The sequence below is a fragment of the Poecilia reticulata genome, chromosome 20 (assembly GCF_904066995.2).
Source record: "Poecilia reticulata chromosome 20, P_reticulata-male-v2, whole genome shotgun sequence".
Classification (NCBI taxonomy): domain Eukaryota; kingdom Metazoa; phylum Chordata; class Actinopteri; order Cyprinodontiformes; family Poeciliidae; genus Poecilia; species Poecilia reticulata.
In genome coordinates this window covers 15,568,918-15,586,285 of record NC_088849.1, presented here as the reverse complement: position 1 = coordinate 15,586,285, position 17,368 = coordinate 15,568,918, and the positions used below count along the sequence as shown (strand labels likewise).

The 17,368-nt window shown below is 39.1% G+C and overlaps 1 protein-coding gene across 5 annotated transcripts in view; it reads left to right on the top strand.

Annotated features, from left to right (window-relative positions):
• The first annotated feature begins 7,944 nt into the window (after positions 1 to 7,944).
• Positions 7,945 to 17,368, top strand: part of pde7a (phosphodiesterase 7A) — a 30,365-nt gene continuing 20,941 nt past the window's right edge. For all 5 annotated transcript variants that reach the window (XM_008396260.3, XM_008396259.3, XM_008396258.3 and 2 more), the window contains exon 1: positions 7,945 to 9,070. In XM_008396260.3, the coding sequence (XP_008394482.1) occupies positions 8,933 to 9,070 (138 nt within the window). In that variant the 5' untranslated portion in view covers positions 7,945 to 8,932. The remainder of the gene's footprint in view (positions 9,071 to 17,368) is intronic.

The following is a 17,368-nucleotide window of genomic DNA, read 5'->3' as shown; positions in this document are numbered from 1 at the left end:
ATGAAAACTTGACTATAACAAAGTTGAACTTCTACATGGACGTTTATGTAACATCGTCGTCTGTGAGGTGACGTAAAAAAAGACGTCATTCTGCCGTAAGGGGCACCAGTGCAACTCCTGGGAGAAAACCGAGATGCACTCAGCAGATCATCTTAAACTTATTTTCATTTAAACCACTAGATATTTGGTCCTTTACTTCACAGGAAAGTGATAGAGGGATTTTATTATCACTATGCAGCCGGATACTTGCTTCCAATAGGCTGAAGGTACAGTTAACAGGATGGCTGCAGTTCACAGAACAGCTACAGTAAAATTAAATTACACTCATGTGGGCTCCGTTTACCTCTGAAAGCAAATTGTTGTACTGAATTTTATTTAGCGTTATCAGAGTAAATGGGACTGAATACAAACACACATCAAACTTTCCAGATGTTTTTTTATGTGCAGAATCTCGTTTCTGCAGCAACTTTGAAACAGACCTTGAATTTAAATGTATTTAATTTCCCTTTGGGATTAGTCAAGTGTTTTTGAATTTGACTTTAAATTTGAATAGAGGGTTGGGATAGTCTAATCACCTTCTCAGCTCCCTTCACCATCCTCTGCAGGGCCCTCTTGCAATAAGAGTACTACACTGTAATGCTGTATTTCACTATTTTAAATGCAGCAACCTGCAGAAAATCAGGATGCTGGTAGGAAGTGATTTGTTTCCTTTTCCTAACAAAGAACGGCTCCAGATGATCAGATATCTGCAATAAAGCGAAATTAATTAGAAAATTTGTAAGATAATTCTCAGTTAAAAGTTATTCAAGAAATAAACTCCTGGCTTTGCAGAAGATTAAAATTATTAGGCAGGACAAACATACATAAAACCTAATAAGGTTTTAACATGGAAAAAGGATGCCATCTAGAGGCAGAAAAAGAGCAAGCTTTTTCAAGCAAGGCCACAACTTTATACTGACTTTATGGCAGTTTTCACCTCTTTACTATCGTCCTGTTTTTTATTTTATTTTATTTTTTTTTAATTTGTCATCCACAGGTTTGGGTTGAAATAGGCTGGTTAATCTTACGTCATGAGGGGAGTCCTGGTTGTCTCTCCGTGGTGCTGGAAGACTGCATGGAGCTGGTTGAGGTCCCCCAGTGTATTACTCCAAACGTGGGTGCAGGTTCGCATCGGAGAACAAGCAAAATAGTGTTGGGTAAGGAAAAAGGAGGTGTGAAGGGGAACCATGAAAGAATCCAGGTAGGTCTACTTGAAGGAGCAAGCAGCTCTACAGCTCAGATCCAACCTTACAGGTGGTTGGTGTCCTCAGAGGGCCAGGAAAGCAGGTGAGGATCCAGGTGGGTCCCTTAGGTAGCGGAATAAATCCAACCTCTGGGAAGGAAGAACGTGAACCCGGGTGCTGTCAAGGGAGCACACATTGGCAGCTCAGGTGGGAAAATCTGCTGACACTACTATAAGTCACGCACATAGCTAATCTGTCCTTAATTGAAGAGTGGAAAGAAGAAAGCTATTATTTAAAAACTGTTTTAGGAAATCCCAACTGCTGTTTGCCACAAAATACAACCTCGCCATGGTGACACACGGCGCTGGCAGACTCATGCTGAGGGGTTGCTTGTCAAAATTAAGATCTAGTCAAAATCAAAGTTTGCTTTCAATCATTTTTATGGGACATACAGATTATTAAAAAAAATGGTAACAACAGTAACTTGAGGCACACGCCAAATTAAAAATTAAAAACTTATTAATAATGCAAAAAGAGCAGCCCAATGATGACTGACTTCATGACTTTGATGTGGCCCAAAATGAATATTAGCTTGACACCCATGGCATAAGTATAACAGAGACTGCTATTGTAATTGCACCTTTTTTCCAGAAGATGGCTCTGCAAGCAAAGAGTAACCATGTTCTCTTTTTCTTCTTCTTTGCTTCAAATAAGCAGTGGTGGAGAAAGTACTCAAAAAATCTACTTAAGTAAAAGTACAAATACACAGACAAAAATGTACTCAAGTAAAAGTAAAAGTACCACATTAACATTTTACTTAAGTAAAAGTAAAAAAGTACTGGCTTTTAAAAATACTTAAGTATTAAAAGTAAAAGTACTTGCTGAATAATGCCTAATCACTAATATCATTAAGTGAACCGATCATATTTAATTTTAATACATCAGAAATGTGTCATTTTAATGAACAATGCCACAGATAAAGCATGTTTTATAATAAAAACACTCTCTGTAACATAGTTTAGACTTAGATATATGATTCTTTGCATCATAATTTCAGGGATGGAAACATCTCGCCTCCTGTTCTAACAGCATGAACTTCAATTTTTTTGCCACACATTTATTTTGAAAGAAATCCAACTGACAGAGGAGCTCATGGAACCAAGGAGCCATGTAGCAGAGTTGTAGCCTGGACCACCGAACCCAAGACCATATCAATACCAGCACTCCGTGCTACATGACAATAAAATTAAGTGCACCGATCAAAATTGCTTCTCAGACTGATCTGAAAGATCCACTTTCCCATAAAAACATCTAGAAATTAAATACTTAGAGCTTAAATAAATTTAACCAGTATCAATTCAAACTCTTCTTCATTCTGTTTTGCTTTCATCTCTGTGCCACAATACACAGAGGTCTCCTGCCATCCCTAAAAAATATAACGCCCTGGGCGGTTGCCCATATTGCCAATGTCAGAAATAATAATTGTCTGCACCGTTAAACATAGCAATTAACAACGCTCAACTATGAACACTGTCCAAGGCCCAATAAGCAAGAAGTAACCAAGCAGGAGGAGGTGACTGTTCTCATCCTCCCTCCTGCCGCAACTTCTGCCACCATGACAGGTGACGAAAACAAAGAGCAATGAGCATGCTCTGCGTTCTTACGTTCTTGTTTTATTTATTCGCCAATTAAATATAAAGATATTTTAATGAAATAAAATAGCTACTGCAGTGTACGCAGAGCATTACAAGAACAAAGAACGGCTCTCTGTGAGGCTTCAGTCCTATCGGAATTAGTCAAGATCCGTCCAGAAGAATCGGATCGTTCCTGAATGTCATAGGAACGACATTCAGGAACGTGACCTAAATCATGCACTTTGGTCACAGCGTTGTCCCATATCTGCGACATGTCAGTCAACACCTCCACACAATAATTCAGTGCATGAGTGACAACATTTTTTCATTGAAGATGCAACATGTGTCTCTGTACAGCTAGCTTTGCTAGCATCACGTCCACGGAACTTACCTTTCTTTAAGTTTTCCTTCGAAGTGAAGCTAAAAGTTGGAAGAAGGCCGTCTGTGAAAGCAAAGCGCTGCTGATTTTACATGTCGCCATATCGATTTATGCAGTGCTATTATATTACTGACTCTCAGAGGAAACCACTGTGCATAACTTGGAGCTCCGCGTGCGAGTAAAGGGGGGGGGGGGGGCGATGGGTGACAACAGACACGTAAGTCACGTTATTGCTGGGATTTTATGGCGCCACCTTAAGTCCCTGAGCTTCACATTTTAACGAAAAAAAAACCCACAATGCGACTTGGATGTAACGAGTAACGCGACACTTTTGTAGAAATGTAGTGAAGTAGAAAGTACAGATACTTATTGTAAAATGTAGTGGAGTAAAAGTAGAAAGTGTCCATTATTAAATCTACTTAAGTAAAGTACAGATACACGAAAATTGTACTTAAGTACAGTAACGAAGTAAGACCTGACAATAATGCAAATATAGATTCCTAAAATGATGTGACATGATTTAAAGAACAAATATATGCTTCTCCATGAAAAATATTGGAATTATGGGAGAACTATAGTTTTGTGAATAACCTTAACATAAATCAATTACTTGTAAGTAGAAGTAGAGCCAATGTGAGGATTGCACTGGGGAGCAATGCAAGCAGGTACTGAACCTGTGAAGGAAATTAGCAGCTCACCTGTATTTAAGCTCTGGAGACCATTAGGAGTTCATCATACCTGCTGCAAATGTGTTCCCCTTGGCATGTTCTGTGTGTTTGCACTACTGTGAATGGCAAAAACAGACTGTGGGGTAAATTAATTAACTCAGCGGTTTCCTAAACAATTTCCCCCATGAGAACTTGATGTAGATGGTGTAAAATATACACTGTGCTGTGTGCACACACAGAGACAGGCGTAATACTGATTAAACCTGTCGTCACGCAACAACCGGATTGCAGATTCTCGGCAGCAGGATACAACAGATATCTGAAAGTGCAACTTCAGATTAGCCTTGTTAACATTAGATTTAAGGATCTCATGATTTTTTTTCCAGGAATTTTGAAAAAAGCTTCTTCTTAACTGTTTGTATAACCTGAAAAGAAGTATTTACTGTATTTTCACTCTGCTGGAACTTAGGGAGGGTTTAGAGATAAGAGCGAAGCGCTCCTCTGTTTTCAAGGTTTTGAAGGTCTTGTCAACATCCTAAGAGTTATGCTGCTGCTGATCGGAGCCAGAAAGGCTGATTCCCAGACTCCCTGTGAGAAACCTCAACAAGGTAGTGACTCTCTGTCTAGTTAGAACAGACAGACTGAACAAATACTGCTTGTTATTCTCCATATTAAAAGAATTAATAAAGTGCTGTCTGAGTGAAAACCCCTGATCTCTGCTTGGTAACTAAGTGTTCCTTTTTAAAAAAATTTATTCCATTTAAACAATTCAAGGCTATTCCACTTTTACGGGGTATGCAGTAAATAAACAGTTAGGCATGCTTAATCCTTCGTTACTTCCATATATACTTCTTTATTGTAGTACTATTTATTCATCCAATACAAATAAAAACTTATTTTTCTCTTATGACGAGAAAATGTTTTAGGTCAAGTTTTAGAAATTGAAAATCTTCTTTTTAATGAAAAAGAAAACAGATCATCATCAGAATAAATTTTGTGCATATTTGAGCTTTAAAGATGTGCTTAACCCTCTCTTTTTCCACTGCAGCAACCTTAATTTGCATTCAACTTTATTTTTTTATTTTTATTTGTTCAAAAATATTATTCCTAATCATCATAATATTTTTCGTAAATGTTCCTCATCAAGTTGCAGAGAAGCCACACGTTTTTGTGTAGCCGTCAGCCAGGTCTTGGACTTCACCTAAATTGCCTGGTTTTCTAGATCAAACTCGGCTTTTAGACATGGATCATAGACTTTTAGAGTATCTGAGGAGGTTCCAGAAACACCATTTCAGCCTGGGTTTATTGAATACACCAACCTTTCATGCATTTTACCCAAATGTTAGCTCAAAAGAAAGGAAAATGATCAGCATGTTCAAGTATTTGAGTAAATTGAGTATTTTACTTTACCTTATTTATCTTTTTAACCTAGATAAATGATTTCATTTTTAAAATGAAGATCATTTATTTGTCTTTTAGCAAGACACATGTTTTACCTAAAGGTAAAAGTCTCAAAAAACAAAAGAAACAACAACAAAAAAAACTTTATTGAAGTAATTGTTGTTGGATGTTGTAAGGACAAGATACTCTATAAATAAAATCATGCAAGAATGGACAAATACATTATTTTACATTACTTGCCCTGAAATGTGGAGTACAATTCACTTGGGAGGATGATGGCCGACAGCCATGTTCAGGGCCATGAAAATAGGGAGCATGAGGCTTATGCTTGTGCTGACATTGGCCCTGGATGGCTGTTGCCATGGTGCATTCATTGTCCCAAAACACATGGATATGGCAGGAGAAACCTTGAGTGAAAATGGTCATATTCTGCATGACTAATGCAATACTGGTGACACTTGGATAGTACAGGAAGACAGCTATTTCTCTGGTGAAACAGATAATTATTTAAATCAAAAGGGTGTAAAAAAGTATAGGTAGGTATAAAATTAAAACAGTATGATAACCTTGAGTAAAAATAGTACAATATCAAGGCATTTACACAACAATTTTAAACAAAAAAAGTGCTTAATATGATTTGATTATGTGGTTTTCTTCAGTTTCAGTTTTTTTGTTGTTGACTGGAGTTATTTACAAACAGTAAAACATGTTTTTCATTTAAGTAAAGGAAAAGTGTATTAGGCAGCTGAGTGGCAGCTCCTAATGAAAAAAAGACCAAAGACTCATAGCATTCAAGCTGCATTTTTAAAACATAATTACTTCAACAAGAGTGATAGGTAGTGTAATACCATCAGTGTCCTGAAAACAATGTAGGATCATTTTATTTATCGAAAACATTGTAATGTTTACCAGAGACATAAAAAACACATTTTTTATGTCTCTTATTTCAGAAAGTGAACATAGAGCAATTACACATTCAGTTAAATATTTTATGGCTTACATTTAGAGTCTCAGAACATTAGAGAATCCTAAAAAGTTAAATATTGACATCTCCAAGTATCACATACTAATAAGCTAATAATCTCTAAACATCTGCGACGCTTTCCTGAGCCTCCAAATAGTTTCTCATTCTGGGTCAGAAGATCACATATCCTGGGGAAGACTGCTTTAGGCTGTAGAGATGTCTCATTGACACCATCAACAAGGAGAGTAAGCCACAAAAAGTAATTGCTAAAGAGACTGGTTGTTCACAGAATGCCGTATCCGCGAATATTTGAAAAAAGTCGAGTGGAAGGAAAAAGTTTGGTAGGCAATCCTGCATTAGCAACAGAGAGAACTGCAGCCTTGAGAGGATTGTCAAGCAAAATCAATTTAAGAAGCTTCACAAGGAGTGGGCGGAGGCCAGAGTCAGCGCATGAAGAGCTACAATCCTGAACCAGAGACGTCAGACGCTTCTTATCTGGCTTGAGGAGAAAAAGAACTGACCTGTTGCTCAGTGATCCAAAGTCCTCTTTCAAGATGAAAGTAAAGTTTGCACTTAATTGGGAAAACTATGTAGTCTGGAGAAAGAGTGAAGCAATTCACATTGCTTGAAGTCCTGTGTGAAGTTTCCACAATCAGTGATGATTCGGGTGCCATGTCATCTACTGGAGTCCACAGTCAGAGCAGCCGTCTTTCCTCTGCAGACAAAATTTATGGAGGGGTTGATTTAACTTTCCAGCAGGACTTGGCACCTTCGCACACTGCCAAAGCTGGTTCAATGACCATGGTGTTACTGAGCAAACCCGCCTGATATACACCCCACACAGAACCTAGAAGGTATTGGAGAAGAAGAGAAGAAACACCAGATCTAAAAGTGCAGATGACCTGAAGGCCACCATTAAAAAAATCTGGGCTTCCATCATATCTCAGCAGAACCACAGGCTGATAGCCTCCATGGCATGCTGCATTAACGCAATAATTTTCCAAAGGGAAAGTATTTAGCGCATAGAAATGAACATGCTGTTAGGAAGCCTGACATTTCAGTTTAAAATATCCTTTTAAAAATGTATCCTATGTTTTATTCATATTTTTAGAGACACTGAATTTGAGGTATTTATTTTCTGTAAGCCATAATGATTAACATTTCCAAATATTAAGGCTTGAAATGTTGCACTCTATGTGGAATGAATGCATACAATATGTGAGGTTTGATTTATTGAAAAGGTAGTGAACTTTTTGATGATATTCTTCCTTCTAAATGTGTCTCTTTGGTTAAATTTGACATTTTTAGTCAGCACACCCATGCAGCAAAATTGCCATAGCTCAACAGAGATGCAACATTTTGAAACGTTTGCTAAGCTGTATTTCAGCTCCCAAGTAGTATGACTCATGAGAAAGGTAATCACAGGCAATAATGTGGACCGCTGCAGGGCAAGCCCCGTTGTGGAGGAATACCCTTGAGAAAGTCCACGCCGTCTGCAAATGACTGCTCATATAATTCTAGGGATCGCCCTGGCTCCGCAGCCACTCACGTGTGTTGTTTCATACAGCCATGAAAGCATTATCCAATCACCGTCTGTTTTACAAACACTGCCTTCACGCTATTGGCTAACCGTAAACAAGGGCGTTTTTTTGGGGTGCTCGCTCCAACAGCACCATCTCTGGCAGGTGTTGTGCGCTTTAAAACCACACAGCAGGATAATTTTTAGGACGATAGGCAGGTAGTTGTAGAGAATTAAGCTCTCTTTAGGTTATTTTTTTGTTCTTTTTTTGTTTTTGTTTTACGCGTTTATGTTTGTGCCATTGAAGTCGATGCGGACCCCAGCGGAGCGGCGGTGAATGAGAGGAACGTCGGGGTTCCCCTCTCTCCTCTCTCTGAGCCAGACACTTGGTGTTTTTACAACCAGCGGCGAATTAGGCAACAGCTCCTTCATCACGCAGCTTCAGAGAAAAGACGGAAAAGCCCCTACATGTTGAATATATCTCACCACCGGCCGAGTCCTGAATGAGAGAGGAGTCCTTCACGACCGCGGCCGCCGTCAGGATCCCCCCCATTCCCGGAGCTGCCTCTGTTCTCCTTCGCCCGCCGGTGTTGGCACCAGAAAATGATATGTTGATGATATTTTCTGGAAGCGGTCGTGCCTTTTGTTTTCATCTCGGGGTTTGCGATATGCGGATCCGCGGGGACGCCACGGAGCCCGGGCGAGCGGACGTTTTTGCTCTGCTTTGAAAAATGAGGAAGCGATTTCATAAAGACCCAGAAAATGGCAAGAAGGTCTCGTCGTCCGTGGGCCCGGATTTGAGCAAAATGAGAAAGAAAGGGGCGAACGCAACAGCGACGGCATGAATAGTTTCTCACAGAATGACACCGAGGGATGTAAAACGGCGGAGGTAGACGAGACGCAGCATCGATGAAGGCGATCTGGACAAGTTTTGAGTCGCTCATAATGAACAGAAACACTTCACAGCTTCGTGTCAGATCGTTTTCACCATACTGAAAGCTATTTCCTTTCGCCTTTTTTTTGGAAATTTTTTCCAATTCATCAGTCATTTCTCTCTCTCTTTTTTGTTTTGTTTTTTTACATTGCATGTTTTATATATTTTTTTCTTTTATATTTTTGATCCGGAACCAGCCCTGACTGTTCAATGGAAGTATGTTATCAGTTGCCGGTTTTGCCTCTAGACAGGCCGGTTCCTAAGCATGTCCTCAGCCGGAGGGGAGCCATTAGTTTCAGCTCCAGCTCTTCCCTCTTCGGGGCTCCTGATCCAAGACAGCTGTCACAGGTAAAAAAAAAAAAAAAAAAAAAAATATATATATATATATATATATATATATGTTTATATATTTTCAATTTTACTTTTACAGTAGGGCATGCACTAGTCTGCAATGAGGAATTTCACAGCAAGTGCATTAATAATTTGCAGGAATCGTGCAGGTGGTTGTTAGAGGTTTCTGCACACACACACAAACTAATTGGTATCTCCATCCTTATAAGGACATTTAGCTGAATCCAATTTTTTAGTGTGCAGATGGGAAGCTTTCAGACATGTTCTACCCGTCAAGCATGGTGGTGGCAGCATCATGCTGAAGGTTTGTTTCACTGCCAGAGAGTTGGTGTCACAACAGCTAGGTGCTTGAAAAGTGGACACGACTGGGTGTGTCCATCCCAAACACAAAAGTGGGCAGATCAGATATCACAAATATTAAGCTTCTGAAAGGGCCCTTACCCAAATCAAATCTCAAATGTTTGGTTAATGCCTAAAAACGGAGTCTGTCGGTGGAATCTAATAAGCTCTAGACAGTCTGCCTATAGAGGAGAGGCCATGTATATGTCCAAACGTATGCCAGAATCTTGTTAAAAAAGAAAATATTGTTTGTTGAATGTTTATATTAAAGCCTCCAGGCAACGTATTGGGGCCCCAGACCCATGACAGGTGTCACAGTTAATCTAAATATCTTCTATGACAACTGTATGGTCATGTTTGTGCACACACTGGCCCCTAACAAACATCTTTCCACAGAATGCATAATCGGCAAAAATCTTGCAGGTGGTGGTTGGGTGTTAACGTTTTTGAACACACAAAAGTTTGTATTTCTGTTCCTACTAGAACATTAAATTGACATTAACAAGTTGTATGGGCTACAACTTGTCACTTCTTACCATTAACCCGTGCATTAAATGTGTGTTAAATGTAGTTAAAATGTAAAAGTTTAGGCATTAAAAGCTGTGAAAAACTGAAGATACCAGATCTCAAACTATAGTTTAACAGTTTCAAGCGTTTAGCAGTTCATTACACACACATACAAATGCAAACACATAAAATGAGCATTCAGTTGCACAGAAGTCCTCACCATGTTCTTATCAGTTGGACCTTTTACAACAGACAAGAAGCTGTCTCCCAACTTTGTATTTGTGCATGTTGACCTCAGATAAAAGGCCCCTCTTTCAGCGGGTGCTAACACGATGCTTGAGTTTCCTCCTGGGATTTATCAGAAGGAACGTGCCACTCTGTTATTTATGTTATCATACACTGACACATTGACATAGCATAAATTTTCGAGTAAGACGTGAACTTCCTTTTTTTTTTTTTCTTGTAGCGCATTGAAAATATCCCTCTGGTTTGCATATCTCTATTTATTTCACCTGCTGTGTGGGTAAAGATAAAAAGTGTAAGCAGAAACGACCGTCTTCATGTTGTAAGGTCACATTTCTGCCTTTTATGATGTCTTCCTTGCGTTAGCTTGTACTGAGTCATTTGAAGCGTTTGTCTTTGACGTGACGCCCATTAGTTCTTTGTGCAGAAGAATAATGGGTGCTAGGTATTCCCTGTGTGCTCAGGAAAGATGTTTTAGAGACAAGTCATCAGGTATTTATATGCTTTTACCTTTTTTTTAATACTCCCTGCTGAGGATTTTTTGATTTTTCTTGATTTTGTTGGTTTTCTTGTCATCTTACAATTGCATTTCAAGTTTTCTCTGTCATTTTTGACTTCTAGCTTTTGTGCAGACCTCTACTGTGTAGTACATGTGACCATTTTAGATGGATATCTATTTAAGTTATATGCAGCGGTTCCTACTGATAACTTTTTTTTAATTCATGCTCACAGGGTGTCAAGACCCAATCTATGGTGTTGAGAAATTAAGCTTGTATTCATGTCTGTAATTACATCTACCGGCTGATGTTGTGAAATGACGTAAACATTGGTTTAACAGCACTTTAAGAACAGTTCAGCCGTCATATTTTAGTTTCAGTTATGAAAGAAAAACCGTTAGAAGACCATGTCAGTAGGTGACATGCACCTTTATGCAGATGACACCATACTTTCATATTTCAGAAAATGCTGATGTGTATCAAGGAAAAAAACTCCATTATTTATACATAATTAGATTTTTACCTGGACGACAACCTTATATGAAAAAGCTTGTAGGATTTTATCGAAATAGGGTTAAATATAGTTTATCTATATTTTTCATTATTGATAACTATGGTGACGTTATTTATGTTTGTGCTGCTGCAACCAGCTGTCCTTCCACACAATCCAAAAGTAGAAGGAATTTTTTTTTACCAGTTTAGTTGAGGAACAATTTGGTTGCTAAGTGTAAAAACTGTTGGTGAGATGTGTGAACAATTCTGCAAAAACAAGCCATAGTACATCATGTCGTCATCTTCCTAAAATAATGGCCCAAGTCATTTTTGTCAGTGATTTATTTCATTTCTTTGCAAAAAAAAAAATGAGTTGGGCCATTACTTTAGGAGGGTTATAATATGAGGAAAAACTGCATACCTGTCTGACTAATGGTAATAATGTCACACAGACCCTAAATACTGACTAGAGGAAAAATTAACATCATAATATCTGACAAAAATATGGCATAGAAAAAACCAAGCAACAATACACTAGAGCTAAGTTTAGTAAGGAATGACGAAACGGCCTGTGAACTTAAACTTTGGTCTATTAGAGAAAACTGTCACTACAGGATACATTTTAGCTATGCTAAATATTTGTTATCTGCACAGTGATAGTCTGTTCTGTATGCCTCCATGAGTCTTTCAGCTACAGTCTGCTTGGTTTTCAAAATTTCCTTCTGTGTTTCGAAGGATTATCAGCCAAAGTGTAGCTTTCACAAAATCTAAGCAATTCTGATGTCTTCAAGCTGCAGTCTCTCTTCTGCGGAAAGGTTGGCGGTGTAAAATGTCTGACTTTATTTACCATTTCTTCCTCAAAACCAGTAATTGAGCCATAGTGTGCTTTCCATTTCAAAGAAAGTCTATTAATTCAACATCTACTGAAAACTCTTTAACTCTTTTGCTTTTCCCACAAACCCATCTGATCTGGTCAATAATTTGTTTCAGGAGATGGCGGTGAAGATGCATTCAGGAATAAGAAATTGAGTTTCCACGAATTGAAAATGGTTTCCATTTTGGATGTCACATGGAACAACATTGTGACAAATTGAATAGATTTGATTTATTTCCCAGCACCTTCAGATTAGATTCAGTGTAACGCTCCTTTTTAACTTTCACATCTGATTCCGTTGTGTAGATTTCCACTGTTGTACTGTATAATCTAAGCTGTAACTGAGCCAAACGAGACAACCGCACTGGTATGCTTTGTTTGCACAAACCTGTATTGGGTAAACTTCTCTCTTATTTAAGAACATTTAACACCTTCAGACACGTTGCAGGATTTCTGGTTTCTTGGGTTTGCTTTTCCTTGCTGTACCCAGATTTTTTTCTGAACTTGGAGAACTTTAGTTTAACACCTTGGTCACAGAGTAACCTTCAGAGTCCACTAAAAGCTAAAAGGTTTAATCTCTTTAGGAGAATTTAAACAACATGCAAGTGAAAAGGTCGGTTACTGTTCTTGAGCTGTTTTGGATGCATTTATCTTGATGTCAGACGTTTAGTAGATCTCAAAGGGTTTCTGGTGAAATGGTTTCGGTCAGTGCAGTAAAATTCTCCCTTTGCTCTGTCTCAACACTCTGCCTCCAGCAGCTATTAGACCTTAAATGGCTTTTTTTCACGGTGATTCTTGGAACTTGGATCTCGGACCAAAACCAGGGAGAATTCCCTGGAAAGGTCGCGATGCCTCCGAGTTGACACTGTGGTTCGATTTCTGTGTTGCTCATCTGCTAACAAACACAAGTTTCAACACTATCCTTCCAGTATGAGATACATTGCAAGTTTTTTTTTTTTTTCCCTCTTTCTAGGTTGTTTCTGATGCAGTTCTGGCATTTTACCAATTTCTTTTTGCCATAAAAAGTAAAAAAAAACAACAAAAAACAATTAAATTAGAAACATTAAGACCTGCAGCTGAAATGCTTCACCTCTCCTCTTGCAAACATTAACAAAAATGGGTGAACCTGCATGTATGCATGCAACGGTGTTGCTACAGATCAATTACACTTCCACAAATATTATGTTTAGGCCTTATTTATGACCATAAGGGTGCGTTTGTCCTTGGTGGCTGCTGTGTTTTTGTGTGTGGTTCAACAAGCCTGTTGTTTGTGGAAGCAGGGCAGGACTGCCATGGCAGAAAGAGGCAGTTAGGCATGTGCCTGTGCTCTGTGGGCAGTGGTTTGGCTCGCTTCCACATTCACAGATGGCCGGAGTCTCAGTCTCTCTTCTTTCTCCGGCTATCTTGTACCGCTCACTCACAAGCTCCCTCTCTTTCTTCCTCCTCTACCCCCTCCCGCCACCCCTTCCCTTGCAGATGAAGACATTTCCTCTTGTAAACAGTGGACAAAAGAGTTGGGCTGAAGACACAACTCTGTCTCAGAAGGATATCTCCCTTAGTGGCTGTGGAATGCTTATGATTTGGTCCGGGGGGGAACCTTCACCAATGAATGGATTTTTCTTCTTCTGTTGTCTTTGTATGCATGTGACACATGTTAGAGTCCTGAATTGTTGAAAGATAAAGTGAGGTTTTTGCCGGAATGCATTCAGGAAAGCTGGTTTCCCTGACATATTCTTTCTTTGAAGAAAAGCGACAGGTAAACATGAGCCAGCGACTAATTAAATTGGTTCAAATTGGAAAGTCTAGAAGCGACATGCAGGGAGAAGGACGCTGGAACAGGTCATGTGGTTCTCGTATAAACTATGAAACACTGATGCCTCTGCTTTGCTTGGCATTGCTGCACACATTTTTACCGACAGTGACTTGAAAAAGTTTTCAGAACGTAGAACTTTTTTTTGCAATTTTGTCGAAATGTATCCAAAAAACTTGAGTGTATTATTTGGATTTTATGCTACCTACCAATTCAAAGTAGCAAGTAATGTGTAAAAACAAAGTATACAATTTCTTTTTTTACGAATATAAGTAGTGCTTTGGCAACGCTCACACAGCAGGCGACACAATTCCAATTTTTTTTTTCTTCCCATATCGGACTTTTTTTTTTTACGAGGCTGAAGAAAGAAAATTTCAATTTGTGTATTTTTGCTGTGGAATTTAGTTCCAAGTTATTTGTGCTAAATTTGTTTTGCAGATTTTTTTTTTCTAAAATAGTTGAAAGGAAATGCAGTTTGTGGAAGCTGCAATAGCTAGCTGCTATTTTATATGCTGCTGGCTGTAGCCAATCCAGGAGTGCCATTTATTTTCCTTGGTGCTGATTGGCTGTATGCCTAAGAGCAGAGATAAGGAAACCGTAGATGCTAACTTCTGCAGTAGAGCTAAGACGGTTTCCAGTGGGCGAATTAATATGCATTAAGCTGTGTTTGGAGTTTGAGCTATTAAAATAGACAGTTTATAAGCATTTTTATAGGGAGTCTAAAGTTTCTGTGGATTTTTAGTTTTTCATTAGCAGCTGTGGTCTCTGTCTTCCAGGAACACCAGGAGGCCACTGTGATATCCGCAGCTATATGCTTATTGTTACACTCGTATAAAATGTGAATAAATTCATGACCGAATGTTAAACGTTTAAGCCATATGAGTACTTTTTCACGACAAAATTGTAAAATCTAAATCCAGCAACTTGATGAAAAGACATTTTGCTCCCCAGTTTCCAATAGCTGCATTCATTCACATCCACATACCAACAATTCTGGTGAAAACACTGGTAAACAAATGGCATTGATTTGTTCTGTGTTGTCACGTTGTTTTGCGTGATAATGGGAGGAAAGCAGCTCGGGGCTGTACGCCGTGATCTACTCGGTCTGTTACGTCACCGTCAGACGGGCCGTCAAGATTGTTTTGTCATCTGATTGCAGATAACCCCCTTCAAATATGAGATGCTTAGGGAGACGATAAGCTTGTGCATGAGGGTAAGAGATGGGTGTGTTTGTTCCACGCAGCGTAGATTCGTCTCTGCACAGATTTGATAAGGGAACACGAGGCAGCGGTTTCTTCTTCTGGGAGTTACTTTGTTGATTCAAACTGCCGTCAGATTGACGTCGTTTCAGGATGTGGTAAGAATGCTAGAGGAGCTGCTCAGACTCTGAGCCGGGCATTTCACAATCTTTCGCAAACTTTTAACCCCCGCTGCACCAAAACATAGGTTTTAAACCAGCTTTGCAGAAATGACCTGGAGGGCTTTTCAGAATGTTTATTTTGTGGTAAATGGACAACATCCTGTTTTCACCGAGACACTTTTTATGATTCGCATCACGTTCATCTCTGTCTGTGAGGAAGGGGGGGGGGGTGACTGATGTCACGTGACCGCGATGTTTTTGTGCTGCAACGTCGAGTGCAATCAACCATGAAAAAGTGGTTTTACACATTGACACACTTTCAGACACACAAGAACTACTCAGGCTGACTAATGTGTAATGCACATCTTTAAAGTTTTTGTAGCTTTTTAAAAAACTATTGGTTTGATTTTTAACCCTCAATTTTGTTTTTACATCCCTTTTGTCATTGGCTCTAAAAATAACTTGCACTTATCACAATGTATCAAAAGGTGCATGCCACTTTTAGATTTGATTCTTAATCTAGTCCACACTGATAAAATATAATTTTCTTAAATAGCTGAAGCATTAACATGTGACTTAGAAAATGTTTCACAATTCTTGAGTAAAAGCAACAACTTTACACAAGTAGCTCCAGTGAGACACATTATAATAAAATTGCTTGTAGCCACATAATTGATGCACAAAAATATGCGTTAAATTAAGATATAATTGAAAATTTGTTTTATTTCAGTAGTTCGGTTCATAAAAGCAAACCTTTACAGATTAAATGCACACACAGTGATACATTTCAAGTGTTTTTTTTTTTGTTTTTTTTTACTGATGTAAACTCAAAATTCACTCTTCCACAAAAATTTAACTAAGAAAATATTTTTAAAACAAAAATGAAATGTGCTTTATACGATAATGGAACACACTGCTGACCCGTCCTCCACAAGGCTTAATAGGCTTGCTATTCAGAGCGCAAATAAATGAAAAGTTTGGTGGAAGGAAAGAAAATGTGGTGGAAAAGTGCACAAACAGCAGCCATTAGAGGGTTGTGGAATGCTACTAGTAAAGTGTATATGTATTGTGAAAGTTTTTTTTTTTTAGGGGGGCATGCAGATGTTTTGGTAAAATCAACAAGAAACTGTATTGCAATGCAGCAAGGTTGTTCATTTGTCAAAACAGCAGCTGCATTCAGGCTTGATTTATTTTTTATAAAATAAAATGGCACAAATGTAAATATTACCCATATTTCTCCGGTATCTGCAAACATATACTTGAAACATTGGATCCAAAGAAGGAAGACGGACAATGTGTTGTTGATCGTAGGTTTTATTGTTGCAGCTTTCACCTACGGTTTTGTTTGCCCTGAAGGTAAAAAAAAGAGGGGGCAGTTAGTTGACCCCGAGAGGCAATTGGAGTCGGGGGATGGCATTTAAATGAATGAAATTCCTGCACAGTGTTAGACGGCCGGAGAGAATCTGAAGCACCGCCTCGTTACTCTGCTCGTTTCATACAGCAATGCTAAAAGCCCAGGTACACAAAGAGCAGTTGGAGCACTCTGTGTAAAGTATAAAGAGGTCTGAATTATTTTATGGCACTTTCCCTGCCAGTAAAAAAAAATATATATAAGTTGCCTTACGAGTGTGCAGCTTTGTCGTGCTGATTGTCACTTAGTTTGCTGAGATATCGAGGGTCAGTTCCCCCCTTCATCAATCCAGCAGCCTGCTCTTAAAATTCACAGCAGCTGAAGTGTGTCAGGCTGATCGCGGCGCTCTTAAGCCACTCCTCCACCAGGTAGACTCCGTGGAGGACTTCTTGTGCATGTAGCTGCTGAAGCTCACGCACACAGATGGAGTCACACACCGTCTCTCCAAGTCTGCCCGTGTTTATGGCTTAGCACTCGGTTGCTGGAATGTGCTGTCCCACACAGCAAAGTTCTGCGCCGGGTCATAACTCGGAAGGAAACGTTTAGTTCATGAAACGGCATCGAGTCTGTTGCTTTTATCTCAGAGGGGGTAGTTGCATGTGTGTGTGTGTGTGTGTGTGTGTGTTTTTCCTTTGTTTGTGATATGTCGGTTTATGAGGTTAGTTCTGGGGCTCATTTGCTTAGCCTCCGCTGGCTGTCTGTAGCCATTCCACCCTCGGTTACACCCCATGTTTAAAGTGTGATAACGCCATAAAAGCAGGT